At 53.5% G+C, this 27,199-nt stretch overlaps 1 protein-coding gene and 1 long non-coding RNA gene across 3 annotated transcripts; one reads left to right on the forward strand and one right to left on the reverse strand.

Annotated features, from left to right (window-relative positions):
* Positions 1–796: 796 nt before the first annotated feature.
* UPF1 (UPF1 RNA helicase and ATPase) lies at positions 797–24,257 on the reverse strand. 2 transcript variants are annotated; one of them, XM_038163842.1, is made up of 24 exons: positions 23,666–24,257; positions 17,521–17,663; positions 17,046–17,135; positions 16,332–16,499; positions 15,362–15,542; positions 14,775–14,936; positions 14,114–14,198; positions 13,880–13,978; positions 13,558–13,675; positions 12,612–12,771; positions 12,366–12,484; positions 11,898–12,062; positions 11,608–11,722; positions 10,959–11,102; positions 9,826–10,039; positions 9,079–9,196; positions 7,910–8,066; positions 6,880–7,022; positions 6,118–6,292; positions 5,391–5,472; positions 4,519–4,680; positions 4,192–4,409; positions 3,490–3,612; positions 797–3,220 (listed from the first exon to the last, which is right to left on the reverse strand). In XM_038163842.1, the coding sequence occupies exons 1-23, from the start codon at positions 23,888–23,890 to the stop codon at positions 3,493–3,495; spliced, it is 3,363 nt and encodes a 1,120-aa protein (XP_038019770.1). In that variant the 5' UTR covers positions 23,891–24,257; the 3' UTR covers positions 797–3,220; positions 3,490–3,492. The 2 variants fall into 2 exon arrangements, with proteins under 2 accessions (XP_038019770.1, XP_038019772.1); XM_038163844.1 differs by having other exon boundaries at positions 13,558–13,666; positions 23,666–24,256.
* Positions 23,712–25,795, forward strand: LOC119712527. Its single transcript, XR_005259838.1, has 2 exons — positions 23,712–23,849; positions 25,459–25,795. It is a non-coding gene; the product is annotated as an uncharacterized LOC119712527 (long non-coding RNA).
* The last annotated feature ends 1,404 nt before the right edge of the window (positions 25,796–27,199 follow it).

The raw sequence follows: 27,199 nt of genomic DNA on the forward strand, positions 1-27,199 counted from the left end.
GGTGGGGTTTTGTTTTCTCTCTGAGCTCCGATGGTTTTTGTTTTCTCTCTGAGCCCCGATGGTTTTTGGTTTTCCCTCTGAGCTCCGATGGTTTTTGTTTTCTCTCTGAGCCCCGATGGTATTTGTTTTCTCTCTGAGCTCCGATGATTTTTGTTTTCTCTCAGCTCCGACGGTTTTCGTTTTCTCTCTGAGCTCCGATGTATAACCATCAGTTTTCTCTCTGAGCTCCGATGCTTTTCCCTCCTCCTGCACTGAGGGTTTCACTGCCGGGGGTGCCTGGGGTGGTGTTTTTGTGTTTTCACGCCCAAAGCGGAGCCGAAGCCCCGCCCGGAGCAGCTTCAGCTGGATCGCCGTTCCCAGTCCCGGCGCTCCCGGCCCCGGTTCGGGGTCCCAGGGCTCAGCCCCAGCCGGAGCCGCCTCATCCTCATCCTCACTCACACGGGCACAGGAAGAAAACCTTGAAGCGCTCCTGGGTTTGCGGCCAGGACAGGAGCCGGGCTGCCCCTGGCACGAGTCTGTGCCCAGGGCGGTGGCAAGGCCAGGCCTAAACCCCCGCCAGGCCCGGCTTTGAGCCCCCAGCCCTGAGCCTGGCCGGGCAAAGCCATGTTTGCATTTCCTGCAGGCCGGGGGAGCTCCCAGGCTGGGAGCTTCTCCCAAATCCCGGGGCTGGAAGAGAGTGGGGGCCCGTCCCAGTATTCCCAGTTCTCCCAGTCGAGTCGCTCACCCCCTCTGCTATGCACACCCCCACTTTTGTACTAGTCTTGTGTTTAAAAAAAAGTAATAAACTTGACGTTTATACAATCAGGCTAAAGCTTTAATGAACGTTGCATGGTTTCCTCATTGAAACTTAGGGGCCACCTCGAATGCAAGAGCTGTTTATTCATTTTTATTATTTTATTTTATTGATGACAAACAGGTTTTAAAACAAAACTGAGACAAAAAAAATTTAATTAATTAAAAAAAAGAAGAGTTTTAACACCGTGCTAGCACTGATGTCTGGATTTGTAAAACTCAAAAGAGTTTGAACTGCTACAAAGGAAAAAACCAGCACGAAGCAGAGGCAAGCATTCCCAGCAGTGAAATAAAGGGTGAGGGGAGAGGAGGGGGCTACATTACTCATGGATAGCTTTGCACAGAGGGGTTCAGCTTAAACCTACCCGAAAAGTCTACGCCACTACGCAGCCTACCAAGGAAAAAAAATTAAAAAGCCCTTCGGCAATGTTAATAAATAAAACAAGTCCATCTCACGAGGAAGGAAGGTGGCCTGTGTCTCCATTCTTTCACTGTTTTAGAATCTAAACTCTGGAGGCTTTGGATGAGAAAAGAATGGGTTTTGTGAGTTGAGTTGGTTGTGGCTTTTGCAGTTTGTGCAGCTCCCCCCGGGCTGGGGAGCTCGTCCCTCCCGGGCTGGGGTGCTCCACACCAGGGCTGCTCTGGGGCAGATCCAGCAAATCCAGGGCAGGGATCTCCAGGAAGGACAGGAATGAAAGGGCTTCCCCCCTCCCCGGCTACAAAACGGGCTTGGAGCTGTTTGAAGTACATTCAGATGAGAGGTATTTTGAGTTTTCCCCCCAAAATAAAGGACCAGAAACACTTGGAGCCCTTTGAGTGTAAAGCTTGACTGCAGCCTGGGAGCAGCCAGGCTCTGGATCCATCTCTGCTGGCCAGTTGGGAGGTAGAGGTTACCCTAATTCAGGATCTGCTAAGAATGGGGCTGGAGGAATCGATTCTCTCTCTGCACTGTTCCTACAAAAGGTTTGGACAGAAATGAAAAGCTCCCGAGTGTCCCCGTGAGTGTTTCAGACACGGCTCCTCCGCGTGGGCTCCTCGCAGCCCCGATCCCCAGCTGGGCTGAGAGCTCTGCTCCCGCAAAGCAAAGTCTGCTCAGACTCTCTCCCCCTGGAAACTTGGCTTCAACACCTCCCTCTGTCCCTCTCCTGCCTTCACCACCCCAGAGCCTGACCCGTCCTCCCAAATTAAACCCAGCTCTGTCTCTCAGAGGCCACCACCTTCCACCACCTGCCTGCTTTGTCCGTTTGTCCATCCTGCTCCTGCAGTGGCGTGGAGCCTTTCCTTCCATCCTAAATAATCCCCAATTTCCACTAGTCCTCCCCCAGAGCTGCGGGGACCAAAGCAGGCCTGGCTGCACCTTCCCTCCAGGGCCGAAGGGCACAGGAACCCGTCCCCTTTCAAGCATAAAGTTCATCTTACAGAAAGGCTGTTTTTCACAGAGTAGAGTCCAGACAGTTGCCAATTAAAGCATACAGAAAACACTTTGAAACCCTCCTGCTCGAGCACGCAGGCTCCTCTCACTCTAAACCTATCCCATGTAGGAAGAAGAGGCTGATTGCTGCAACTTGAAATCACACTGAAAGTTCTCAAGGATGGTGCTCTAATTTTTGTTTGAAACATTTTTTTTTGGTTTTTTTTTTAAGGTTTTTTTTTTGTAATATAAGCTTCTCAGAACAAGGATCTAAATCTCCCAGGTCCACCACTAAGAATTCAGAGACAAAACTTCTTAAAAAATTCAGTGCTCTTTTTGAAAGAATCTCTTTAAAACCACCTCGTTCAGAATGTGGGCGACACGATGACAACAAATTTCAGAGCCAGTGTTGGACAACAAAACCTGCACCTCAGAGTTGAGCAGCAGCTGGATTTCTGCTCGGCTGGCCGTCACCCAGGCAGGGACTTTCTCTCTCTCTTTTTTTTTCCCCCCTTCTCTCAGATACTCTGCTTCTAAAACGTAACCAGTTCCCGCTAAAACACTTTTAGTGCCCCTCACGGAACGAGCCCAACTCTGAGATGAGGGTTTTCCTCTCCCCATCCGCTCTGAAAAGTCCGCGCCCTGCTCGCGAAGAGAAGTATGGAATGAAGTGAAACCTGCGTTAAGGCCCTTCTCCGGAGCGGGGTGACTGGGGGAGCAGGGGCTCGGCTGAGCCCTCCTGGGTGAGTCCCTCCCGCGGGCGCAGCCAGTCCTCAGGGCTCCGTCTCCTCTCGCATCTCCTTGTCTCAGTGAGCTCCAGCAGTGGCTCTCTCGCGCGCTCCTCTCTCTCTCTCTCTCCTCTCCGTTGGTTGGTTTCTTTCTCCTGTTGCTCTCACGCAGTGGTGCTTCAGTTTTAGCAGTGGAAAACAGGTATCCATTTTATTTTATTTTTTTTATTACCCAGAATAAAATGCTGATGAACTAAGCTCCACACAAGCTTAGCTCTTCTTCCTCAACCTGGGGGCGGAACGAGAGCTGAGTTAGGGGAGGCCCTGCTCACCAGCCAGGCTTCAACCGGGGGGGGACAGTTAAAGCAGGAAGGGACAGCTCAAACCAGGAGGGGACAGTTAAAGCAGGGGGGGACAGCTCAAACCAGGAGGGGACAGCTCAAATCAGAAGAGGGGACAGTTTAGATCAGGGAGGGGACAGTTGAAATCAGGGGATGTGGACATTTGAGCTCAGGGAGGGGACAGATTAGCTATGGGGAGGGGCGCAGGGGTCCTTACACTCTAATACTGTGACAGTCCCGTCACTCCACCATGTTGATATGCTCGTTCCCCCTGGTAAGTTGAGTCCTGTGACAGCGCCACGTCAATCTGGGATTTAAACTCATCACCAAGGTAACTGTCCTGCAAGGGGAGAGGTGAGGGAAGCCTCAACATCAGTGTCCAGCTCAGTGCAAGGCAGAACCAGGTTAGCCATAAAGCTGAGAGCATTTGGGTTTTTTAAATCTGCTTTTTTTTGTTATGTCCCTACGTTAAGGGGTTTTTGAGCTGTTTATCAGCCGAAGCAGCACTTCACTTTCATGCCCCCATCAGTGCAGGCTGGAAACGCTGCAGCTGAGTCACTGAGAGCAGTTTCAGTTTCGTTTCCCTCAGGAGGGAGGAGGCGCAGGCATGGATCACCCACACAAACCCCAGGAACAGCTCCCGTCATCCCTAAAATCACAAACCCCAGGAACGGCTCCTGCATCCCAAAAATCACAAACCCCAGGAACGGCTCCTGCATCCCAAAAATCACAAACCCCAGGAACGGCTCCTGCATCCCAAAAATCACAAACCCCAGGAACGGCTCCTGCATCCCAAAAATCACAAACCCCAGGAACAGCTCCTGCATCCCAAAGCCACAAACCCCAGAACAGCTCCCGGAATCCCAAAGCCACAAACCCCAGAACAGCTCCCGGAATCCCAAAGCCGCGCTCAGCTCACCTGGGATAATTCCGGCTGGGAGAGCCCAGGCTGGCTCATCTGGGAGGGCTGGCTCATGGAGATGTAGCCCTGGGTCAGGGGGCCCTGCGAGAAGGGCTGGGACACCACGTCCTGGCTGGCCTGGCTGTTGGGGAGGTTGGACTGGCTCGTGCCAGGAATCCCAAATCGGTTCTTCTGCCGCCCGCCGCGGCCCGTCTTCCCTTTGGGAGCACCGCGGCCTGGAAAGAGCCCAGCCCCCCAGCAGTGAGAACTCCGACAGGCACCAACACGTTTTTTAGGGAACTGGATCCCTCCCGGATGGCTCCCGGGCTGGCTCTGCCCCTTTACCTGCAGCGGGGCCGTTGGCCTGGCCGAAGTAGCCCGGGGGTGGCATCGGGGGCATGACGAGGTTGAAGGGGATGGGAATGTTCATGGCAGTGACGTGGCTGGGGCCAGCACTGATCATCCCGATCTGGTCGTGGGTCTGGAAGTACATGTTGGATGGACGCCCTGGGGAGGGGGAAAGCACAGGCACTGCAGGAATTCTGGCTGGAGCAGGAGGGAAAAGGACGAGCTCCCCCTGCCCGGAGGCAGCAGCGTTTCTGCCTCGCTGTGGATTCCACACCTGGAAATTCCATAAATCCACCCAACACAGGCTCACCCCACAGCTGCTCCTCACAGCCCCACCTGCGATTCCCGAAATGCTTCTCACACTCCTTTGCCCTCACTGTGCACCTGCTCTGCACATGTCAGCCTGGGAGTCCATTTACAGAGAGCAAAACCCAGGCTCAAGCCCTTCACCCCTCAAATCCATCCCAAACATTTTCACTTGTTAAATTAAATCTCAAACATTTCAGCCTCAAATTCATCCTGAACTTTTTCAGCCTCCATTTCATCCCAGACACTTCAGTCTCCAATTTACCCCAAATATTTCAGCCTCAACTTCATCCCAAACATTTTCAGCCCTTAAACTCATCCCAAACGTTTTCAGTCTTCGAATTCCATCAATTCCAGTTCTCAAATTCCATTTCTGTAGTTTGAAGTTTAAATCTTTAACAAATTCAAAATTTGACAAAGTTTAACAGCTTTGAAGAAGTTTCAAAGTTTGAAGGGTGTAAGATGCGACCCCCCTCAGGGGCTGGTTAGGGGAAAAAGAAACCCCAAAGAAAAACCTAAAAAAAAGAAACCCCTAAAAAGTGAATTTTGGGGATTTCCTTTACCTTGGCTGCTGCGGTCGTAGACAGAGCCAGGGATGATGGCCTCCCGTGCATCATACATGGCAGTGGTCATGAAACGGGCACCCTGCAGAGATTTTGGGAATTAGGCATTCATCCTCATTTTTCCCCCCCAGAAAACCTTGCACTGCAACCTCAGTGGAAGCTGTTTGGGTAAAAATCCATCAAATTCCACGGATGGCACAAATGTTGTGGAAATTAATTCTAACACGTAGAAAACCTTTAATTATTATTTCAGCCACATCCTGAACACCAAAAGTAAGATTTTCCAGCAGCCTGTCCCAAACTGTGAGACATTTGATGAGTTCTCAGTCTATTCTGAGGCCCTGGCAGTTCCTTGCTCCACTCACTGTCCTGTGGCGGCTGCCAAGCTCCCCCAATAACAATTTAAGTTAAAAATTAAGTATAAAACTTGCAGCTTGAGGGTTAAGAGTGAGTTTTCCCTTTCTACACAAACCAGTTCCTTCATTTCACTTCATTCACCTCAAGATTTACCCCTAATAAAATCCTGCAATTCAAAAGAAATCACGACGTTTGCTCAGCCCGGGGACAGCAGCAGCTGCTTCCCCCTGAAGTCACGCTGCACCGAAAGGCAGCAAGAATGGAAACCTGTGGGGGTGTGAGGCTGCGTGGGTGGCTCACCCCACTCATTTGGGATTAATTAACCCATCGGGGGCTAATTGCTGCTGTCAGCAGCGCGGGGGTCACTCACAGGGTTGATGGTGTTGACGAGCTTGCGGGGTTTGCTGAACTGCATGAGGCTCTCGCGCAGGTTGTTCAGGGGCCCCTCCACCAGCACCTTCTGCTCCTTGTAGTAATTCAGGAGGTGATTCCAGAGGGGCTGCTTGGACAGCGCCTTGGGGTTCCCCACAATGATCACCCCGTACCTGTGAACACACAGGAACCACGGCTGGTGATGTTCAAAGCTGATGTTGGGGCAGCCCCGGGTTCCCTCTGATGCAGCTGCAATTGCTGACACAGCCACTCCAGATGTGGCTCAACAGCTGGAAGGAGATTGCTGCAGGCAGCTCCTGCAGCAGCAGCAGCTTCCTCCTTCAGGCTGGCCCTGTGTCCCACCAAGCCCCCCGTGCTGGGCTCCACCTCTGCCCCTCTGGAATCAAAGCCACCAAAAAAAGCCAGATGGGCACAAAATGGCTGCTGGAGTGACAAAGCAGCAGCTGAAGGGATCCGTGCTGGAAACGGGAAGGACATGGTGACTTCCCAAATTTACTGATGCCAAGTGGTGGCAGGGGCTGAGATGAGCAGAGGAAAATGGCACGGAACAGTTTGGGCTGGAGGGACCTCAAAGCTCATCCAGTGCCAGCCCTGCCACGGGCAGGGACACCTTCCAGCTGCTCCAACCTGGCCTGGGGCACCTCCAGGGATGAGGCAGCCACAGCTGCTCTGGGAATTGCACCCCAACCCCTCCCTGTTCCTGTGTCCTGCAGCTCCCTCCACGGCCAGTTTCCCGTACCTGGCTCTCGTCAGGGCCACGTTGAGCCTCCTGGGGTCGTTGAGGAAGCCGATGCCCTGGTGCTCGTTGGCCCTCACGCAGGACAGGATGATGAAATCCTTCTCCCTGCCCTGGAAGGCGTCCACGCTCGCAATTTCCACTTCCTGCAACGCAGGAAAACACCTCAGGCACGGAAGCAAAACAGCTCTGGCACCTGCAGGCACTGCCAGGGGCCCTGGCCACGCTCTGAGCCTTCCATCAGCTGAGAAAAATGTTGTTTTTGGAGGGAGGAATGATTTGGTAACTCCTCTGGGCACTGAGCAGCTTCCCCAGAGGGGAACAGGGAGTCTCAGTTCAGGAGAAATTGCTTTCATGTTCAGAGCTTCATGCTTCTCCTGTTTCCCCAAAACTCTGCAAAGCAGCTCTCTTTGCTCAAGGACGTTGCCAAAAAGTTCTGACTGTTCCAAAATTTGTAGGATGAGAGGTCCAAATTAGCTCTGAGAAACCTCAGTGAGAGGGACACATCATTCCTGGCACAGGGAAAAATGTTTCCACCAAGTTTCCCCGCAGTGAAAACACTGCTCAAGTTCTCAATCTTGCAAAACAAGACCATATTAAACACAGAACTGTCCTGTTTGCAGCAGCTCATTTTCCTGTTTGGTAGAGGAGTTTCACTGGTGGCAGGATGTGTTCCCAAGCAAATAAATTGTGGCCACCAGGATTTATTTGCTCGGTTTCCCGCACGTCCCTTGGCATGGAGGGCTGCTGAAGGCACAAGGTTTTCCACAGTGACCTCTCCCTCCTGTCTCAGAGGATTTGCTGCAGCCTCTTCCCACACAGATTTCAGCAGGCCTTCCCCTTCCCCTGCTCCCACTGGTACCTCCTAACTCTTCTCCCTGGTTTTAACCAAACTGACTTCAAAACTCAAAACCCCATCGATATTAACAAAAACCAACTGAAAAACTCAAAAGACTTGAGCCTGCAGATGGAACAAACGTTAAAAACACTGAGAGTTTCCCAATGTGTGCCTCGGGGGCTGGTGTGGCAGTACCTGGTAGAGCTTGGTGTGCAGGGAGCCACTGAACTGCATGTACTGCACCAGGTAGGAACGCTGCCCCTCGTAGGGGGTGATGATGCCAATCTGGTCCGGCTTGGCCCCAGCCTTGAGCAGCTTCGTGGTGATCTTCTCCACGTTGGCAGCCTCGGTCCTGGAGAGGCAGACTGGGTCAGCCAAGGAGGGTCAGGGCATCAGGGCTCAGGTTTTAGGAAGTTAATGGGATTTAAAAGCCTCCCACGTGAGGGTGCTTCAATGGAAAGATCAATTTTGCTCGAGTGCTGCAATTAATTCAGCTGGAGCTCCTGGCTCTGGACACGCACAGAGGAATTTGGGCCAAAACCAACATCCCAAAGGCCTCAGCACCACGCAGACCTCACCCCCACCTTCTCAGAGCTGCACAACAAACAGCAAAACCTCCTCAATTCCAAATGGGAATTCTTGCTAAATGTAAACGTGGAACTTTCACAATCAACATCATTCCAAACATCCCCCAGATCCTTCAGCTGCTTTATCTTTAAAGCTTTAAATACAGAATGTTTTGGATGTCAATGTCCCCTATCAGCCCAGCACTGTGCTGTTTGTCTCTGCACAATCTGCTCCACTGTAGCCAGTCTTGCACATGCTGCTCAGGAAACAGACTGAGATTAAAAATATCTCAGCTGATATTTTCTTCACAAGTTGGGCTGAGTTTTTTCCCTGCCAGGCACGTGAACAATCGTGACCCAAGAGGAGCAGATTTTACATTTATTTGTGGAAAAAGAAGGTTGAATGTGCAGAAAAAAGGGAAAAAAAAAAAAAGTTCATTTCCATCCCTTTTGAAGTAAATCTGAGTTCAGGATTCTGCCTGAGGAGTTACTGGAATTCAAAATGTGACCTGATCAGCAATTCCTGCTGGCCCAAAATTCACCCACATCAGGCGTTTTATCACACCCTGCTCCTTCTTCAGCCAGTGGGGGTGAGCTCCTGCACTCAGCTCAGCTCTGAGCTGCTCCCCCTGCTGCCTCTTCCCCCTGGTTTGCCACCAGAGGAGCCCAGGGACACCCAGGATCGCAGCTCAGGCTGCAGCCCCCATGGAGGCTCTGTTAAAGCAGGATGGGGATTCTCCTGCAGGAAGCAGCAGCCCTGCCCTGCACGCTCAGGTCCAGACAGCAGGCTCTGCTCACCTGTTCAGGTACGAGGTGCCTGAGCTGGCAATCTCCTCCTGGCCCTGGGTCACGTAGAAGAACATGGGCTTGTCAGGCTGGGGCCACTGGAAATCAAAGCCTTTCTTCACCCTGTCAGCTGAGGAGCACAGCAACAGGGAGCAGAACAAATCAGCAACAGCACCGTGCAATTTCCATATCAAAGAGCCTCAAAATGAAGCGTGATGCAAATTTTTTTATTAAAAAACCAAACCCAGATGAGAGAATGCCTGCTTTGATCCCTGCTCAAGACTTGCAGCTCTCCCCAGTGGCTCAGAAACCTTTAGTGGCACTCTCTTTTCAGATGATCATTTTAATATAAAATCTTACTCACTCTCCAGATTGTTCCACCAGCACCAACACCTTCCAGGCCAAGGGAACAGAAACTAGCAGGGCTGACCCTAAATGAGCAGGGCTGACCCTAAAATGAACACAACTAACCCCAAATGGAACAGGGCTAACCCCCAAATTGAACAGGACTAACCCCAAATGAACAGGACTAAACTCCAAATGAACAGGACTAACCCCCAATGACCTCAAATGAACAGGACTAACCCCAAAATGAACAGGACTATCACAAAATGAAGTCAGCCAGGTTTGTATGACGGAAAGAGAAAATCTTTGTGTGCCTACAGTGGGAATGCAACTGCTCCGTGCTACGCCCTGCCGCATTTCCCAGCCCCGCTCCTGGGTGCCCCTGGTGCTGGCCAGGCTGGCAGCAGCCCTTACCTGCAGTGACCCCGTTCTGCAGGGAGCCCTCGTAGAAGATGTTGGAGGGGAAGGCGCTGAGCGCGGGGTGCATGCGGTACTGCACCTGCAGCCGGATGGGCCGGATGCCCAGCACCACCAGCCTCTCGAACAGCGACTGCGACAGCCCGGCCTTGGCCGCCTTCTTGCACATCACCACAGGCCCCAGCTGGCAGTGGTCACCCACCAGGATCAGCTGGGGGAAGAGGTTGGGGATAGCTCAGTTTGCCTGTTGGAGGTTGTTTGGAGTAACAGAAATATCCCACTGGGAAATGGAGGATCCTAAATGCCACCCCGTGCCACCCTGGGGCGCTTCCCACCATCCCAGCCTGCTCCAGCCTGGCCTGGGGCACTGCCAGGGACCCAGGGGCAGCCACAGCTGCTCTGGGAATTCCCTCCCAGCCAGGAATCCCCTCCCAACACCCACCCACATCTCCCTTTCCCACTTTATCTCCATTCCCTGGCTCCTGTCCCTCCATCCCTTGTCCCCAGTCCCTCTGCAGCTCTCCTGGAGCCCCTGCAGGCCCTGGAGGGCTCTGAGCTCTGCCTGGAGCTGCTCCTCTCCAGCGTGGCCTTGGACAATCCCAGGGATGAGGCAGCCACAGCTGCTCTGGGAATTCCATCCCAGCCCCTCCCCTCCCTCACAGAAACAATTTCCCCGAAATATAAAACCCAAACCCACTCTCTGTCAGTTTAAACCATTCCCTGACATGTCAGCAATTAATCATTCTAACTTGTGAGGCTTCAGCTCTCCCCAACGGCTCAGGAACCTTTAGTGGCACTCTCTTTTCAGATCATTTTAATATAAAACCTTACTCACTCTCCAGATTGTTCCAACAGCACCAACACCTTCCAGGCCAAGGGAACAGAAACTAGGGCTGACCCCAAATGAGCAGGGCTGACCCCAAAATGAACATGGCTAACCCTAAATGAGCAGGGCTGACCCCAAAATGAACATGGTTAACCCTAAATGAGCAGGGCTGACCCCAAAGCGAGGCCAGGTAAGTTTATGTTACAGAAAAGGAACAATGCTGAGTGCCTGCACTGGGAACGTGGCTGCTCGGTGCTGTGTCCCCTGCTGTGCTCCCCCACCCCGTCAGGGGATGCAGGGTTACCTGCTTGGCCCCCAGCACCACGGGCACCATGCACTCCGGCTCTGTGGCCTGCGTGCTCTCGTCGATGAGGATGGAGCGGAACTGCATCTTGGCCAGCCGGGGATCTCCAGCTCCCACACACGTGCAGCAGATCACGTCGGCGTTCTGGGACAGCCAGCGAGCACGTCAGCGTGCCACGGGGGCAGTGCCACAGGGGAACTGCCACGGGGGCAGCACTGCCACGGGGGCAGCACTGCCACGGGGGCAGCACTGCCACGGGGGCACCACTGCCACGGGGGCACCACTGCCACGGGGGCACCACTGCCACGGGGGCACCGCTGCCACGGGGGCACCGCTGCCACGGGGGCACCGCTGCCACGGGGGCACCGCTGCCACGGGGGCAGCACTGCCACGGGGGCAGCACTGCCACGGGGGCAGCACTGCCACGGGGGGCACCACTGCCACGGGGGGCACCACTGCCACGGAGGCAGCACTGCCACGGAGGGCACCACGGATCTGGGGAAGCCCCAGGGATTTGGGGTGGCAGCCAGGATTCAGGGTGGCCACAAGGATTTGGGGGGACAGCCCCAGGGATTTGGGGGGTACAGCCCCAGGGGTTCAGGGGGTGCAGCCCCAGGGGTTCAGGGGGGCAGCAGTCCTGGGCCCTCACCATGAGCAGCTCCCGCTCCGCCGTGCGCTTCAGCGCCCGGTAACGCTTCTCATCAGCAGAGGAAAGCTCTCCAGTCTCATCCTTGAGCTGCTGCAGCTTCTGGAGCTCCGGCATGCTGAAAAGAACCCAGGGATTTTGCTTTACAGCCCAACCAACTCCGCAGGACTGCAGTGAAAGTGATTTTTATGAAACAAAATCAACCCACTGAGCAAACAACGGTGCTGCGGTGACAACACCCCTCAGCTGTGCCCACCACCCACACCAAGCTGAGGCTTCTCCCCACTCCTCACCTGTCCATGTTCCTGATCTGGTTGTGCAGGGCCAGGAAGGACACGGGGGAGTCGATGGCCTCGCGGCTCTTGGCACACAGACGAACCACCTTGAGGCCAGTCTGGTGGATCTTCTCCGTCAGCTGATCCACAGCGATGTTGCTGGGGGCACACACCAGCACAGGCCTGGGAAAATCAGCCCCAAATCAGCTAAAAATCAGCCCAAAACCAGCCAAAAACCAGCCAAAAACCAGCCCAAAACGAGCCCCAAGTCTCAATAAACTGGAATTTCTTTCCACTAGGCTTGCAATAAAATAAAAGTAGTAACACATCCCCTAAAAATGTGCTGGGGAAGGGTATTTTGTGCAACGAGCCCAAGTCTCCCCAGAAAATGCAGTTCAATGGCACAAATTATTTCTGCCTTTTAAACCAAGGTGATTCTTTGCATGAATCAACCTCAGGCACAACGGCTCAGAGAGCAGCTCTCACCCATTGCCCTGCCTGGCCAGGTGATACACGATGGTGGCTGATGTCACTGTTTTCCCAGTGCCAGGGGGACCCTGGATAAGGCTCAGAGGACGCTGCAGGACGGTCTTGACAGCATAAACCTAAAAATAAAATTTTAAAAAAAAAGGTTTATTGTTATTTAACATCCCCAGCACAGGAATTAAGCTGTTTAACCTCCATTTAGAAATGCTGTCTGTCATTCTGTGCAGAGAGAGGAGATGAGCTTACCTGAGAGTGGTTGAGATCAGGGAGCCCCTGGGCTGTGAAGCGTTTTGGCAGCTGGCATTTGATGATGACATCCTCCACCTCGTGGCCCAGCAGTTTGTGGTAAATGTACCCAGACACTGAGGTCTCGTCCACCGCAAACGTCTTCAGAGCACTCTGCATCCTGAAATGAAGGAAAAGCAGGAAAATTATTGCTAAAGATCAGTGTGAAGCACCCAGGTGTCCTTCCCCAGGTACCAGACACCAACGGGAAAGAGAACAACGGCCAACACTCATTGACAGAGTTCAAATCACAAATTACACCCTGAGAACTCAGATTTTGCCTTTTCCCCACGTGAACATCACCAGGTATTCCCAGAAAACCGTGGGGAGGAACACCAGCTTTGGTGACAGAACCTGGGACAGTAATTTCAGGTGCAAGAACCCGTGACAGGGATTTAGGTGCAAGATTTGAAGAAAATTTGCAGCCATAATGAATAAAATAATAGGATAAGATAATAAGATATATAAGATAATAATAATAGGATCTATTACTAGCAGGAAATTCTAATAATAGGCTAAGAAGCCAACTCCTGCCTTACCAAACACAGACTTGGCTGAGGCCTGTGGGCTCCAGAGCCAAATTCTGATATTTTAACAGTTTAAAGCAATTTCAGGAAGCTCCACTATAAGCTGTTTTTCTTCTTCTGTTTCAAGCATTATTAAACATGGGGTAAATTTCTCCCTTCGATGTCTTTGCAACAAACCCTTCAAAGTGAGAGCAGCTGGCATTTCATGCCCCTGATTCCATTTCTGAACCAGCTGCTCAGCACGCACTGACATCTCTGCGGGTGCTGCCAAACCAAGACGAATTTTTTGGGCTGAAAACCACTCAGTGAAAGCAAAGAACAAAACTCTACACAACAAGTGCACGAAGGGCCTGCCAGGCTGGGAGGTGCCGCCTCAGTACCTGTCAAAGGAAGTGGATTTCCACACAAAATCCACCTGGAAGTTGTGAGTGACCTCCACGGGAGCTCCCACGCTGCTCCTCAGCTCGATGGCTATCTCATCACCATAATCTGTAGAACCTCGTTAAGTAGTAATTTCGAGCAAAAATTTGAATTTTATTCTCCCCAATTTTGGTGATTTTCTTCAGCAGACCCCCCCCCCCCCCCCCTCCAACCCCCCCAGAATTTTAAATTAGCAGAGAATTACTTTTGGAGGTAATTAATGACTTGTTAACGACTCCAGCTCTGGCCTGGCCCTGCTGAGGGCTCTGGAGTAAAGGATACTATCAGGAACTTTGATCACGTGCCCAATTCCTTTCCAGAGGGGGGCCAGGTCTCCCTTGTACCTCAGGCAGATCTCATCTCCTTGCATGAGGCGCATGTCTGCAAAGGAAGGGGCAAAAAAGCTCTCAACAACCACAAAAACCTTCCAGAGCCTCCCTCAGAGTGCTCTGAGGGCTGGTTGTATTCAGAAGCAGAACAAAACCCCTGGCAAAGAGGCAGCCCAGGTGTCCTCACCTGAATCGGTCTTTGGCAAAGTGAAATAAGCAATTCTCTTCTTGTTCAAGCCCAGGTCCCACCTGACTGTGATGTTATCTTGGGTCTGAGGGTGAAAAAAACAGCATCTATTATTTTCTTGAAGAATTATTTGCCAACCACCACAGTCCAGTGCTTCAAAACAGGGCAGAAATGACGAAACTTGCTGTTCCAATGTCACAAAAATCTGTTTATTCCTGTGGCTGAGTTCACAGCCCCTGCAGAAGGTGAATTCTGCTCTGAGAGTCATGGTGAGAAAGCAAGTGCTGCTCAGCAGCTGTGTAATTCCCCCCCCTTCAAACACTCAGCAAATGTTCCCAGGAGCTCTCAGAACTCCCATTTCCCTGCCAGGGAACTGCAGTGTCTGGGGGTAACAAACAGCTGCACTTCTGGGACAGAAGGTGGTTTTTGGAAAGAAAAACTTCAACACAGAAGAGGTGAGAGGTTCCCAAGTGTTTCCAGCTCTTAAAAGCCCTCACTGTGAGGGTTCTCCAGCACTGCTGATACCCCAGAGCTGCTGCACCACAGCCGTTCAAACCTTGATTTATTTATTGTACTCAAGGCCTCCTTTTGTGTTTTAATTCCAAGTTTGACCCCAGCACTGGCCAGGAGTCCCTCAAAAGGCAAATCTCACGTATTTTACCTGAGATTCCTTGAGTTTCTTATCATAATCTGCCTCAAGCTTGACCAGAGGACCAAATATATTCTGGTATTGATAAGCATCTTCATATCTAAGCAGGACATGCTGGGGTTCCTCATCAACACCAGGTTTCTCCAAGTCCTCCAGGGTTGCAGATGGATTTTCCTGGAAAGAAAAGCAGAGATGTTTCGTTTCACAGCTGGAAGGATAAAAATTGACAGCAGGACAGGTGAAACTGTGTTTTACTGATACAGGGATTGACAGCAAGGTGGAACCACCCTGAAAGCTACACCAGGGCATTACAGATGATATTAAACCCAGTTTACATTTTAAAGGATGCACAAAAACCCCCATAACTGAGTGAGCAGCAATTCCCTGCTCTGCTGGGCATCACTTAGAGCAGAAATATTTGCAAGTCTTGATATGAGCAAGGAAAGTTGTTTTCAGCTTGGTGAACCTCTCAATAATTTCCTGAATCCTCTGAGCACTGTGGCACTGCAGGATTTAAACCCAGTGTGACTTCTGCCTTCCAGAGCTCCTAAAAACCCCTCAGAAGTGGTAAAATAAACCCCAAGCAGCCCAGGCTGTACCTTCCAGAGCTCCTCCAGTTTGTTGATCTGCTGGGCCGTGATCTGGCGGGCGCGGAGCTGCTCCTGCTCCGAGGGGATCTTCACCAGCCACGAGAGGAAGCAGCGGTCCTGGATCAGGGGCTGCCACTGGGAACTGTCCCAGTTGATGTCCTTCAGGCTGCTCTGGCTGGCACACGGCTGCCTGCAGGACCAAACACAGCCACGAGTTGAGACATCAGAGCAGAGCGAGGGACAGGCTGCTGTGGAGGGGGGAAACAGGGCTGCTGTGCTCCTGGAACTGCTCAAAACCAGGGAAAACCCAAAGAAAACAACCCCAGTCTGCTGGGAAAATTCATCTCTCACTTCTTCTTTCAGTACTGTGAGATGGGTTGCTTGGGTGATTCCAGGACTGAAAATGCATTTAAGATATTAAATATGACACCTCTGGATTCTAATCCATGAGGATTGTGCACACACAGACCAGAAGAAGAGGTTGCTTCCCAAACAGAACTTCCTCCACAGAAATACAATTTCTACTGGCAACCACACAATGACAGCATCGAATTAAAACACACACAATTATAAATTTTTAGTTCTGACTTAGCCTGTCAGAGCAATTTCTGATTTATTGTGGCCTCAAATGACTCTGTGAGCTGAGAGAAAAACACCCTGAGCGAGAGTCGCTGTTCCACGGCTCCAGAGTCACTTCCTGAACAGAGCTGTGCCTCTCCCAAAGCCCCAAAAGAGGGAAAAACACCTTTCCTCCATTAAGGAATGCAGAATTTAGGAAAAAAATACTTTTCCACAGAAATAAGTTGTTTGCCCAACATAACAGAACTCCCTTTGCTGCATCCCTGAACTCCATGTGACCACCTGAAGGAGAAAGAGTGGCAAACCAGGATATGAAATGTATTCTGGGCCAAAATGAAAGCAAGGGCTGCTTTTTATGAAACCAGATGGCAAAGAGAGCTGGGAGCAGAGCTCGTCTCACCTGCACAGCAGAACCACCACGGAGTCAGCCTTGGCCGGGATGAAGCCCAGCAGGAAGACGTTGCGGCAGCCGCAGTTGTAGCACTCCAGCACGGTCTCTCCCAGGGGCCCGTCCTTGTGCAGGGTCACCTCCTTGCACTTGGCTCTCACCAGGTGGTTCACAATGTGGCTGCAAGCACACAGGACAGGTTTACAGCACAGACTGACAGCAGCTCCACAGCAGAAACACCTCTGAGAGCAATTAGTAACACACAAATAAATCTATTTATCGCGGCACGCATCGGCAGGATGAGGCTCTTTCCACCCATGCAGGAGCATCCCCCAGTGCATGAGAGCTCTGAGAGTGAGAGAAATGAGCACAAAGCTGTGCCTGCCTCTTTCCATCCATGCAGGAGCATCCCTCAGTGCATGAGAGCTCTGAGAGTGAGAGAAATGGGCACAAAGCTGTGCCTGCCTCTCTCCATCCATGCAGGAGCATCTCCCAGGGCATGGCTGCTCTGAGAGTGAGAGAAATGGGCACAAAGCTGTGCCTGCCTCTCTCCATCCATGCAGGGACATCTCCCAGGGCATGAGAGCTCTGAGTGAGAGAAATGGGCACAAAGCTGTGCCTGACTCTCTCCATCCATGCAGGGACATCTCCCAGGGCACGGCTGCTCAGATGTGAGAGAGGAAATGAGTACAAAGTTGATTTTTGTTTCATGATTCCATCCTTTACCTGCCAGAGGTGTTTCCACGGCCGTTGCAGAACCATTTCTTGCTGGTGTTGCAGTAAACCACGCAGGCAGGGTCGTGGATGCCGCAGTAGCTGCAAATGCAAAGGGAAACCAGCAAGTGATTGGTTATTGCAGAGAGGAAAACCCAAACCCAAGCTCTGCCTGGACTGACAGGGCACAGAAATCAGGGGAAGTGGAAACTGGGGAACACCAAACAGCAGCCAAATTCCTGTGGTGAGTCACAAATATTTTAATATTCAATGAATATTTTCAATATGAATTTTAGACATTCTCAGTATTTAACATTCCCACCCCTGGGGTGGCTGAGCCTGGGGTTTATCCCCCAGGGAGCTCTGAGCTGGCCACAGGTGGACGTGGCAGCTGCAGATTTGAAGATGTGGAGAGTGCCAGGAGCTGCAGGAGCAGCTCAGGGATGTTCCCGGGATGCCTTTCCCTGGTGCCCTCCGGAAGCCCCACCTGCAGGCGTGCACAGGCAGATCCTTGGTGTAGTAGGTGTCCTCCTCGTCCTCCTCGAAGTTGAGCTCTGCCAGGAGCTGGCTGGTCTTGGCCACGTTCTCATCCACGGCTCCGTTCTGCAGGATCCCATCGGGACCGTTCACCTGGCGTGGGGGTGCACACCCAGAATGAGCCCCCAAGCCTCGTGTGGCACGAAAACCCCCCAGGAAAACGCTGCCAAGGGCTCTACACACCCCCACGGCACAGGGACACCACGGGCAGGAGCTGCTCCAGGGCGTGCTCCACCAGCTCCTGCTTTCCAGCATTATTTCAGCTCCAACTGCTAGGTTGGAATAAAGTTTCCAGGAGGAGACTGCTTTCCTGCAGGTTGTATTTTTCCACGCAAGCCCACAATCAATACCTGCTCCATCACCTCCTGTTCCACAGGATTATTTCAACTCCAACTGATAAGCAGGAAAACAAGGAGATTGCTTTTCTGCAGTTACATTTTTCCACAGCCTTACATAACAAGATTCCGTTTCAACAATCCCAGCAGCTGTTTTCTCACCCTTCTTTTTATCCCAGGGATCTACCTGGGAGCAGGAATTTCCCCCAGCTATTCCTGTCTCCAGCACGGACTGCCAGAACCACGGAACTCTGCAACATTTGGTGCTGTCTCAGCAACTCTGCCACCCCAGCCTTTCTCCTGACCAAAAGAACTCCAATTTTGGGCACTTTTACCGACAGGAGGTGGGGATGTCACACTGGGATGTTGGCATGGCCACTGTAGGTGTTGGCCCCTGGGCTGCCCAGGTGTCCTGGTTTAATTTCTCCAGCCCTCAGAGGCTTTAACACCTCAATACTGAGCTGGGAAAGACCCCAGAATTTGGTTTATTCTCTGCCCTCTTTAGCCAAGATCCCACCAAAAGCTCAACAGGGATAAGTTTATCCTAATCCATTTAATTTTGAGTGGAAAATGTGGGAAAGGGGCCACCAAAGTGACTGGAATATTCCCAACAGATCTGACAGGAGAGCTGGGGTCATTTCCTATCAAAGGGATAACTAAGAGCCCCCAATGTTCGCAAAGTTAAGATTTATTTGTGAATTTTAACCAGCCAAATAGGACAGAAATCACTCAAAGCCTCTGTCTGTGAATCCAGAATTTTAACAACTTAGATTTAATGCAGTTTCTCTGGGAGGTGCAACTTAATTTGACAGAAAGCTGAGAACACAAAACCTTTTGTAAAAGACATAAAAAAATAAATAAAAAGTTGCCCTCTTCAAGCTGTGATGAAGCAAACTCAGCTTATTCCTCATTTACAGAAAATGAAAACTAAAAATTAACAGCCAGTTGCAAGAGTTAAAGCCCAAAGCCAACTTCCCACGTGCCCTGAGCCACCAGGACTGTCCCCAAAGCCAGCAGCTGTCTCCACTCTGCACATGAAACGAGGAGCACTGGGATAAAATGAAATGAGATCAATAAATGGGCTGGCTCTTACTGCTGTTATCTCCAAGCTCTGCCCTTCAACAGCACCACCAGCCCAGAGGAACTGAAAGTGCAAAAGGGAAGATGGAAAAGGGAATCAAAGCCCACGGGAGGAGCAGCGCGAGCCCGCGAGGGGACAGGGCAGACGCCACCAGCTGGCTGGGGGACACAACACACTCTGCACGGCTGTCAGCAGACAAACACCCCTCCAGACCCCACTGCCCACCCGAGAGCCCCTGCGCAAAGGATCAGCGGGGGCTGACCCCAAAGACGAGACTTCTCTGAAGATAAACAAGGTCTGACCCCAAAGATGAGACTTCCCTAAAGATAAACAAGGTCTGACCCCAAAGATGAGATTTCTCCTAAATAAGGCCTGATCCTCAAGATGAGATTTCTCTAAAGATAAACAAGATCTGATCCTAAAGATGAGATTTCTCTTAAACAAGGTCTGATCCTAAAGATGAGATTTCTCTAAAGATAAACAAGGTCTGATCTGGCCCAGGTAGGATTCCAAAGGCTGGACTTTACCTGAACTCCTCACAAGCACTCCCAGGCATTTCTACCCCACAATGCCTTATTTTAAGGCTGTTTGATTTTAATACATTTTTTGGGTGCTCACACAAAACTGCCTCCCTGTTTTCAAACAAAAAGCAGTAAAGTTTGGGTTGGGTTTGGGATTTTTTCAGGCAGAGAAGGCAGAAAGGCCAAGGGCAGGGGTGGCTGTGCTGCCCCGGAGGCAGCAGTGATGTCACCTGGCTGTGAGTGCAGCCCCAGCCCTGGGCAGCCCTGGATGAGGAAGTGACTGCTGCAACCCTCCCGAGATGCCAGCCTGCGTGCCCTGGATTAACAACCTGGCACGGGCACCTGCGCTGGCAGGGGCCCTGCTCTGCCTGGGAAAACCTTGGCTGCGGCTCCTGGCGCGGCGAGTTCGGCAGCTCCGAGGTGCCACAGAACTGCTCCCAAAACTGCCGGGGCTGCCTGCTCCCCCAAACAGCCCCTGGGACACAGAACGAGGGCCAGGACAGAGCCAGGGCCAGAAGCAGCGGGGACGGGGAAGCCGAGGCTGCTCCATCCCTGCAAGCGCCCCAGGACAGCCGGGAGGGGTCTGGAGCAGCCTGGGACGGGGGTGTCCCTGGGGTGGGGTTTAGGACAGGGTTTGGGATGGGGTTGGGGGTTTGGGGTGGGATTTAAGGCCCTTCCAACCACCTGGGAGTCCCCGGTGCCATGAAGGAGGTGACAGGATGGTGTGAACCAGGACTGCAGCCCCTGAGGGGTCCAGGAGAGGGACTGGGGACAGGGATGGGGGGACGGGAGCCAGGGAGTGGCTGCCAGTGCCGAGGGCAGGGCTGGGCGGGAAGCTGGGAAGGGATTGTTCCCTGTGGGGATCCGAGGCCAGGCTGGAGGAGGGAAGCTCCAGGGACACCTTGGATCCACTTCCAGGGCCTGAAGGGGCTCCGGGAGAGCTGGAGAGGGATTGGGGACGAGGACTGGAAGGATTTCAGTTTTCCAACCCAAATCAGGCCGGGATCCTGGGACCCTGCTGCCTGCGAGTCGCGGATCAGGGCTGACAGAACATTCCCAGCTGCCACGCCCGCCCAGGCCCGGAGCAGAGCCCCAGGTGAGCACACCTGCAGCCTCCTCAGCCAGCCCTGCTCCCAGGAGCTGCACTTCAGGCTCCAGCAAGGATTCCTGACTGCACCTCAGCTCCAGCAGGGATTCCTGACTGCACCTCAGCTCCAGCAGGGATTCCTGACTGCACCTCAGCTCCAGCAGGGATTCCTGACTGCACCTCAGCTCCAGCAGGGATTCCTGACTGCACCTCAGCTCCAGCAGGGATTCTGCCAGGAAAGGCCAGCAACGGGGCCTCAGCACCGTCCCGCTGGTGGATTCTCACCCCAAACCCCACATTCTGGGCTGGGCTGGCAAAGGCAGCCGCTGCCGGGGGTGATTTTCCCTTCGGGGCTCTGCGGGTCCCGGCCAGGGTGATTTGCTTTCCCTTTCCGAGGAGGAAGTTGGGAAAGCCTCGCCCCTGGGAGGGAGCGACGCTTCCAGATGGGACCTGAGCAACAAGGACTCGTCTGGCCCGGACAAAACAGCCTTTGTTAGGGCTGGGAATGAAACCCGGCCTGCCCAGGCCAGACCGCCGGCCTAGGAGCTGCCCCGGCCGGGCTGAGCCACGCCAGGAGCCGAGCTGAGCTCACCCCACCGAGGGAAGAGCGAGGCAGCAGGGGAACCGCAGAAACCCGGGATGGCTGGGGTGGGAGGGGACCCCAAAACCCCCCTGGGGCACCCCAGGGTGCTCCTTGGACACTGCAGGGATGGCTGGGGTGGGAGGGGACCCCAAAACCCCCCTGGGGCACCCCAGTGACCCCAGGGAGCTCCCTGGACACTGCAGGGATGGTTTGGGGTGGGAAGGGACCCCAAAGCCCCTCTGGGGCACCCCAGTGACCCCAGGGTGCTCCTTGGACACTGCAGGGATGGTTGGGGTGGGAAGGGACCCCAAAACCCCACTGGGGCACCCCAGTGACCCCAGGGAGCTCCCTGGACACTGCAGGGAGCCAGGGCAGCCAGAGCTGCTCTGAGGATTTTAAATTCCTCTTGAAACACTCCAGGAAATTGATCCTTACGTTTATTTCATGCTAGGAAACAATGGAAATAGAATTTTCTGCAGAAAATGTTTGGGCTCTACTCCTACTTCTGGCAGCTGCCCGTCAATCAATTGTAACACCATTAAACTGTTAATGAATGTATTGGGAAAGGACATTCCTTAAACAAAATCCATCATATTTTCCCAAACCGTGAGGTGCCCTGCCCTGCTCAACTCATCTTTTTAAAAAGACCCCAGCAGCAGCAGAGCAGAAGCTTCCAGCTCCAATACTCCTCAGATCCAAATAACATTTCTGATTTAATGAGCTTTAATTATAATCCCAGGGCTAATATTTCATTAAGCAAAACCTGATCAATTGCAGAAGTCATTATTTAAGAAGCCTCCTGCCAAAAGGAACAACAAACTTCAATTACCTGGTGAGGGCAGCAGAACTCCTGCCCAGAACCTTTAAAAGCCCCCAGATGTTGTGATTTTATCAGCCCTGAGCCCGTGGAGAGGGGCAGGTCTGAGCAGATCCCGGGCTCTGCTGAACTCACTCAGGAGGAAACCTGTTCCACCCCAGAGCCCCTCCCCAAAAATGACATTTCCAACCTCACAGTGAGCAGCAGCACGACCACAAAAGTTCACAGAAACTCAAAACCACGCTGATTTAAAAAAAAAATCAACATAAAATCCCTTTCTTTTAGCCAGGAGACAAAACCAGCACCTGAAGGTGCTCTCCAGAGCTTTTATTGGTTTTTTTTTCCCTTGACTTCAAAGGTTTTTTTCAAACGTGTTTAGACAAAAAAAAAGGCCAATTAATAATCCTCCTGTCTGGACTTTCAGCTTATGAGGCTGATTTTGGGGTGGTTTTTCTTCTCCTTGGCCACAAATTCCCTGCTGGGAGCTCTGGAGCCATCACACCCCATTAAAGGTTTAAAATCAAATGCGATTCAAACTCTCTTTTACCGTGCAGTCCCAGAGATCTTACTGCTGGTGGGAAGAATTCTGACCTCCCGATGCCCAAACCGGATCGATTCCACCAAATCCAGAAGCGACAGAAACCAACCCAACAGCTCTCCCAGCGACCCGAGCACATCCCTGCCGTCAGCGAGCACTTTCAGGCACAAAAACTGAATTAATGTGTGCTGGGATAACCCCCGGGCCAGGAGAAATCCTCCCTCAGCCCTGCCCTGCACACCTGCGGAGCCGCAGGAGCTCCCTGCTCCCCTCACAGACCCAGCGGGGGCAGCCCCGGCAGATAAAGGGACAAAAAGCAGCTCTGGGACGTTAGGTTTGGGGGTAAAAACTCACCCAGAGCCCTCAACTCCTCTCCAAACTCATCCCTTAACTCGTGGGTGATGCACAAGCATTTAATGGTTAATAATGGGATTTCTGTGAGGGACCCGAATACTCCACGATCTCCAAACTGCAGAAAAGTGTGGCTTTTTTCGAAACACGGAGAGTCCTCCGGTGTTTCTGTTGTTTACTACGGGCACACTGAGATGGTTATCTTCATTTCCAGCACTTCTCGGGAGCTGTAATCCTAATTCCCCCCCGCCTACGAGCTGTGAATTGCTAAATAAATACAATTTCATTGTCTTTTAGGTACCAACCATCAGCTGTAATAAAAAAAAAAAACAAAACTAAAACCTGTTTTTAAGCCACGAGGAAGCAGAGCTCAGAACTTGTCTCAGGCCCGTCCCTGCCACACAACCCCGAAACAAACCAGCCCAACAAATAAAGTGGAAACTGAAATAAAAAATTAACATTCACGGCAATAACAAGAAGAAATCAAAGCGTATTTTAGCGAGGGGAAGTAAAAAACGCGAATTTCCTCAGCGCCCAACTTTCGATAAGCGAACACCCCCCAACCCCCCGCGTTTGTTTTAAGGAGAAACAACCCGAACCTCCACCTCCCTATCGCAACGACACAACTATCGCGACTCGGCCAAGTTTCCTCCGCGCACCACTCGCTCCGGTGGCGCCCGCAGGGGCCGCTCCCCACGCGGCTGCCGCCGCCCGCCCGCCCCTTCCGGACCCCGGCCCGAGCCCCGCCGCACGGCCCCGCACGGCCCCGCACGGCGCCTCACCTGCGCTTCCAGCGGGCCCGGAGCTCCCTGCCCCGCGCCGGGGGGCCCCTGGCCCTGCGCCGGCCCCGCCTGGCCGGGCCCGGGCGGGGTCTGGGTCTGGCTGGGGAGGGTGAAGTCGGTGAACTCGAACTCGGAGCCCTGCGTGTCGGCGCCGAGCAGCTCGGCCTCCTCGGTGTCCAGGAAGGTGAGGGTCTGCGAGCTGGGGCCGTACGCCTCCACGCTCATGGCGGCGGCGTTTCCTCTGGCCGGGAGCCTTGGCTCCCCCCCGCGCTCCGCCACCACCACCCGCCCCAACCCCGGGCCTCCCCCTCGGCGAGCCCGGGCGGCCGCGCTACGCGAGCGGCGGGATCCGCCGCGCGCACCAGGCCGCGCGCCCCCCCCGCACACAAAAACGAACCCGCCGCCGCCGCCGCCGCGCTCGGGCCGGCTCGCCGGGAGGCCCCGGAGCCAACGGGCGGGAGAAGGGAGGGCAGCGGAGCCGCGTCCGTGCGTCCGGCCGGGTCCGAGCGTCCGTCCGGCCGCGGCCGCCGCGCGCCAGGCCCGAGAGCGGTGACGCGGAGCGCGCGCGGGGGACGCGCCGGCGGCAGCGCGCGCGCGCGGGAGGGGACGGCGCGGGCGGGGGGGGGGGGGGACGGGGGGGGGGGGTGACGCACACGCGGCACGTACGGGGCGGGCGCGGCCGCTAGGGGGCGCGCTGCCCCGCCCCGCAGCCCTCGCGGGGAGGGCGGGGATTGGCTCTGAGCGACGGGCGAGGCAGCCAATGGGTTGTTGAGATGAGGGGGGGGAGGGAAGGGGAGTGCGAGCCCCGCCCGCCCAGTGCACGCGGAGGGAAGGGGCGGGGATTGGCCCTGAGTGATGGATTTGGCGGCCAATGGGCCGTCGAGATAAGCGTTAAGAGGGGGTGTGGGGCGTGTCCTGGCAAGGGGGGGTGCGGGTTTGATTCTGAGTGACAGGCGTAGCAGCCAATGAAGGCGAGAGGTCATGAGTGCGCGCGCCACCCACCATCGCAGACGTTGGTGGGCGAGGCTTAGCTCTGAGTGACGGCCCTAGCAGCCAATGGGTTCTTGCGATTAAATGATGGGCGGTGTCTAGCTCTGAGTGACGGGTTTGGCAGCCAATGGGACATCGACATGAGGGGCGGGGGCTGAGGTGGTGGAGAGGTCACCGAGGGGGATGTGGTGGCCGTGGGCACTTGTGGGGGGCTCAGGTCCTGGAGAGGTCACTCTGAGGGGAATGAGGTGGCACTGGACACTTGTGAGGGGCTGAGGTCCTGGAGAGGTCACTCTGAGGTGGCACTGGACACTTGTGAGGGGCTGAGGTGTCAGGTCGCTCTGAGGGGATGTGGTGGCACTGGACACTTGGGAGGGAAGGGCTGAGGTGCGTGACCCTGTGGCCACAGGAGCTGCCAGCTCTGCCTGTTCCTGTTGGAGCTGAGCCCCTGTTGGGGCTAAGTGGGAATTAAGGATGGGGAACTCCAGGAATTCCAGCTGTGATTCCTGTCACGCCTGTAACACCCCCAGCCCTGAGTGAAGGCTGAGCTGCTCTGGGCGTCCTGCGCTGGGAGTCTCTGAGCTCAGAGAAGGGAGCACCACATTACCACCTTTAAATGAACCCAAAACTTTGGATTTACCCCCATTCCATTCGACCAGCACACGACAAATCCCTGTTAAGAGAAATCTCCTGTGTGTTGGGAAAGGCTGGAGAGTCAGTCCCTCTTCCCTTCCACGTTGAGATGCAAATCTCTGTCTTCTCTTATAAATAACTTGGATTTTATATTCCTGTTTTTGGTGTAGGATAAAGCCCGGCCTGAATCAACGTGTTCCAGATCTGCAGCTGCTGGGCTGAAAAGACGGAGACTGGAAAACGGCCTGGGAACATTGTGCAGCAAAAAGGAGGGGAAAAAACAAATCCAGGGAACACAGGAGCATCACCACTTCTGCAGAGAGGCTGAATCCGTGTCGGTTTTAAGCAGAATAAACTGTTCAGACCAAAGAGTAACGGGGAGAAAGCGTGAAATAACATTTGAGCATGAAAGTGGAACCAGAGGGGAGGAAAAAAAACCCAGTACAAAGCCAGGTGGCTGCTTGCTGCAAACACCTTTATTTATTAATAAACACAACACACTCCAAACCTTTGGCTGCTTGACAGAATCCTCAAAATCTTGGAAAGGGATCAAAGTTCTGCTGCTCTGCCGGGTCCCTGTCCCTGTCCCTGCCCCAGGTGCCTGTAGGGACAAGCTGGAGGAGTCCCTCCCGTGCCAGCAGCAGTGGGTTTGTCCCCTCAGGGTGGCGTTGGGGACACTTTGGTGCTGCTGTCTGAGGTGCTGAAGCTGCGGATCCCCCAGCACGGCCTGGAGAAGCAGCTGGAGAACCAAACTGGTTTAAACTGGGGCTTGGAATTCTCTTTGGACCGACACAGAGCACAGGCCTGGGAATTTCGGGATAATTCTGCTCCATTGCAATGCTGGGAGCTCTGGGGGATAAAATGGACGCACAGGCAGGCTGCAGAGCTCCCAGGCTGGATGTTTCTGGGGTGTTTTGTGGAAGTTTTCTCCCTCCAGCCCGGGCTGCTGCAGAGCGCGGGCTGTGAGTCACTGGGCTGGCCTGCTGTGCAGCCAGAGTGGAATTTCGAGAGGCAGGAGCTGGCACAGCTCCTCTCACGGTGTGAGCTTCCCGCCTCCCTGCGGACCAGGAGCCGCAGCTCAGAGGAGAGGAAACGCGAGCGAGTGAATATTTTAAAAGCCATTTTCTGCTTGCAGGAGGTGAGAAGGTGCAGCTGATCGTCCCCAGGTGCTGACGAGGAGTGCCAGCCCCGAGCAGCTGGGGAGCAGCCCCAGCCCTGGGCACAAGGAGAGGCCTTTCCCTGCAGCTGACTGGAATTCCAAAGCAGCCCAGCAGCTCTGGATTTGCTGACATCCTCCTCCATCCTCCTCCATCCTGCATGCTCCTGCATCCTCCTCCATCCTCCTGCATCCTCCATCCTGCATCCTCCATCCTGCATCCTCCTGCATGCTCCTGCATCCTCCATCCTCCTCCATCCTCCTCCATCCCGGGATTGGTCTGCAGGGGTTCCCAGCCATGGAGACAAGGCTGGGGCAGCCCCGTGACGTGAGGGGGGCGCAGCCAATGGAGCCCAGGCTCCAAAAGGGGGGAAATGGGAGATTTTTATCCTGGGATGGGTGAAAACCGGGCTAGGGGGAGCTGAGGGGGGGCAGGGAGGAGCTCAGGGAAACTCCCACCCCGAGCAGTAAATGCACCCAGAGTGTCCTGGAAGGGCAATAAATGCATCCAAATTCCCATTTTTCTTCATTTTCTCACTCTGTTGATTGCCTTTTTCTTCCCTTTTTCCTTAAAGCTAATCCTGAATGAAAATGCCTTAAAATTTTACTTATTTCACCACACCTGGATACCAATAAATAAAAGAACAACCAAAAAAATCTGTTTGTTTTTTTTTTTAATATTCTCTATGCTGACAAAATTCTAATTTTTTTAAGGTTAAATCCATAGGGAAGAAAATGGAGAGTGAGTTTTTCCA

This window comes from Motacilla alba, chromosome 28, assembly GCF_015832195.1.
Source record: "Motacilla alba alba isolate MOTALB_02 chromosome 28, Motacilla_alba_V1.0_pri, whole genome shotgun sequence".
In the NCBI taxonomy this organism is placed as follows: Eukaryota; Metazoa; Chordata; class Aves; order Passeriformes; family Motacillidae; genus Motacilla; species Motacilla alba.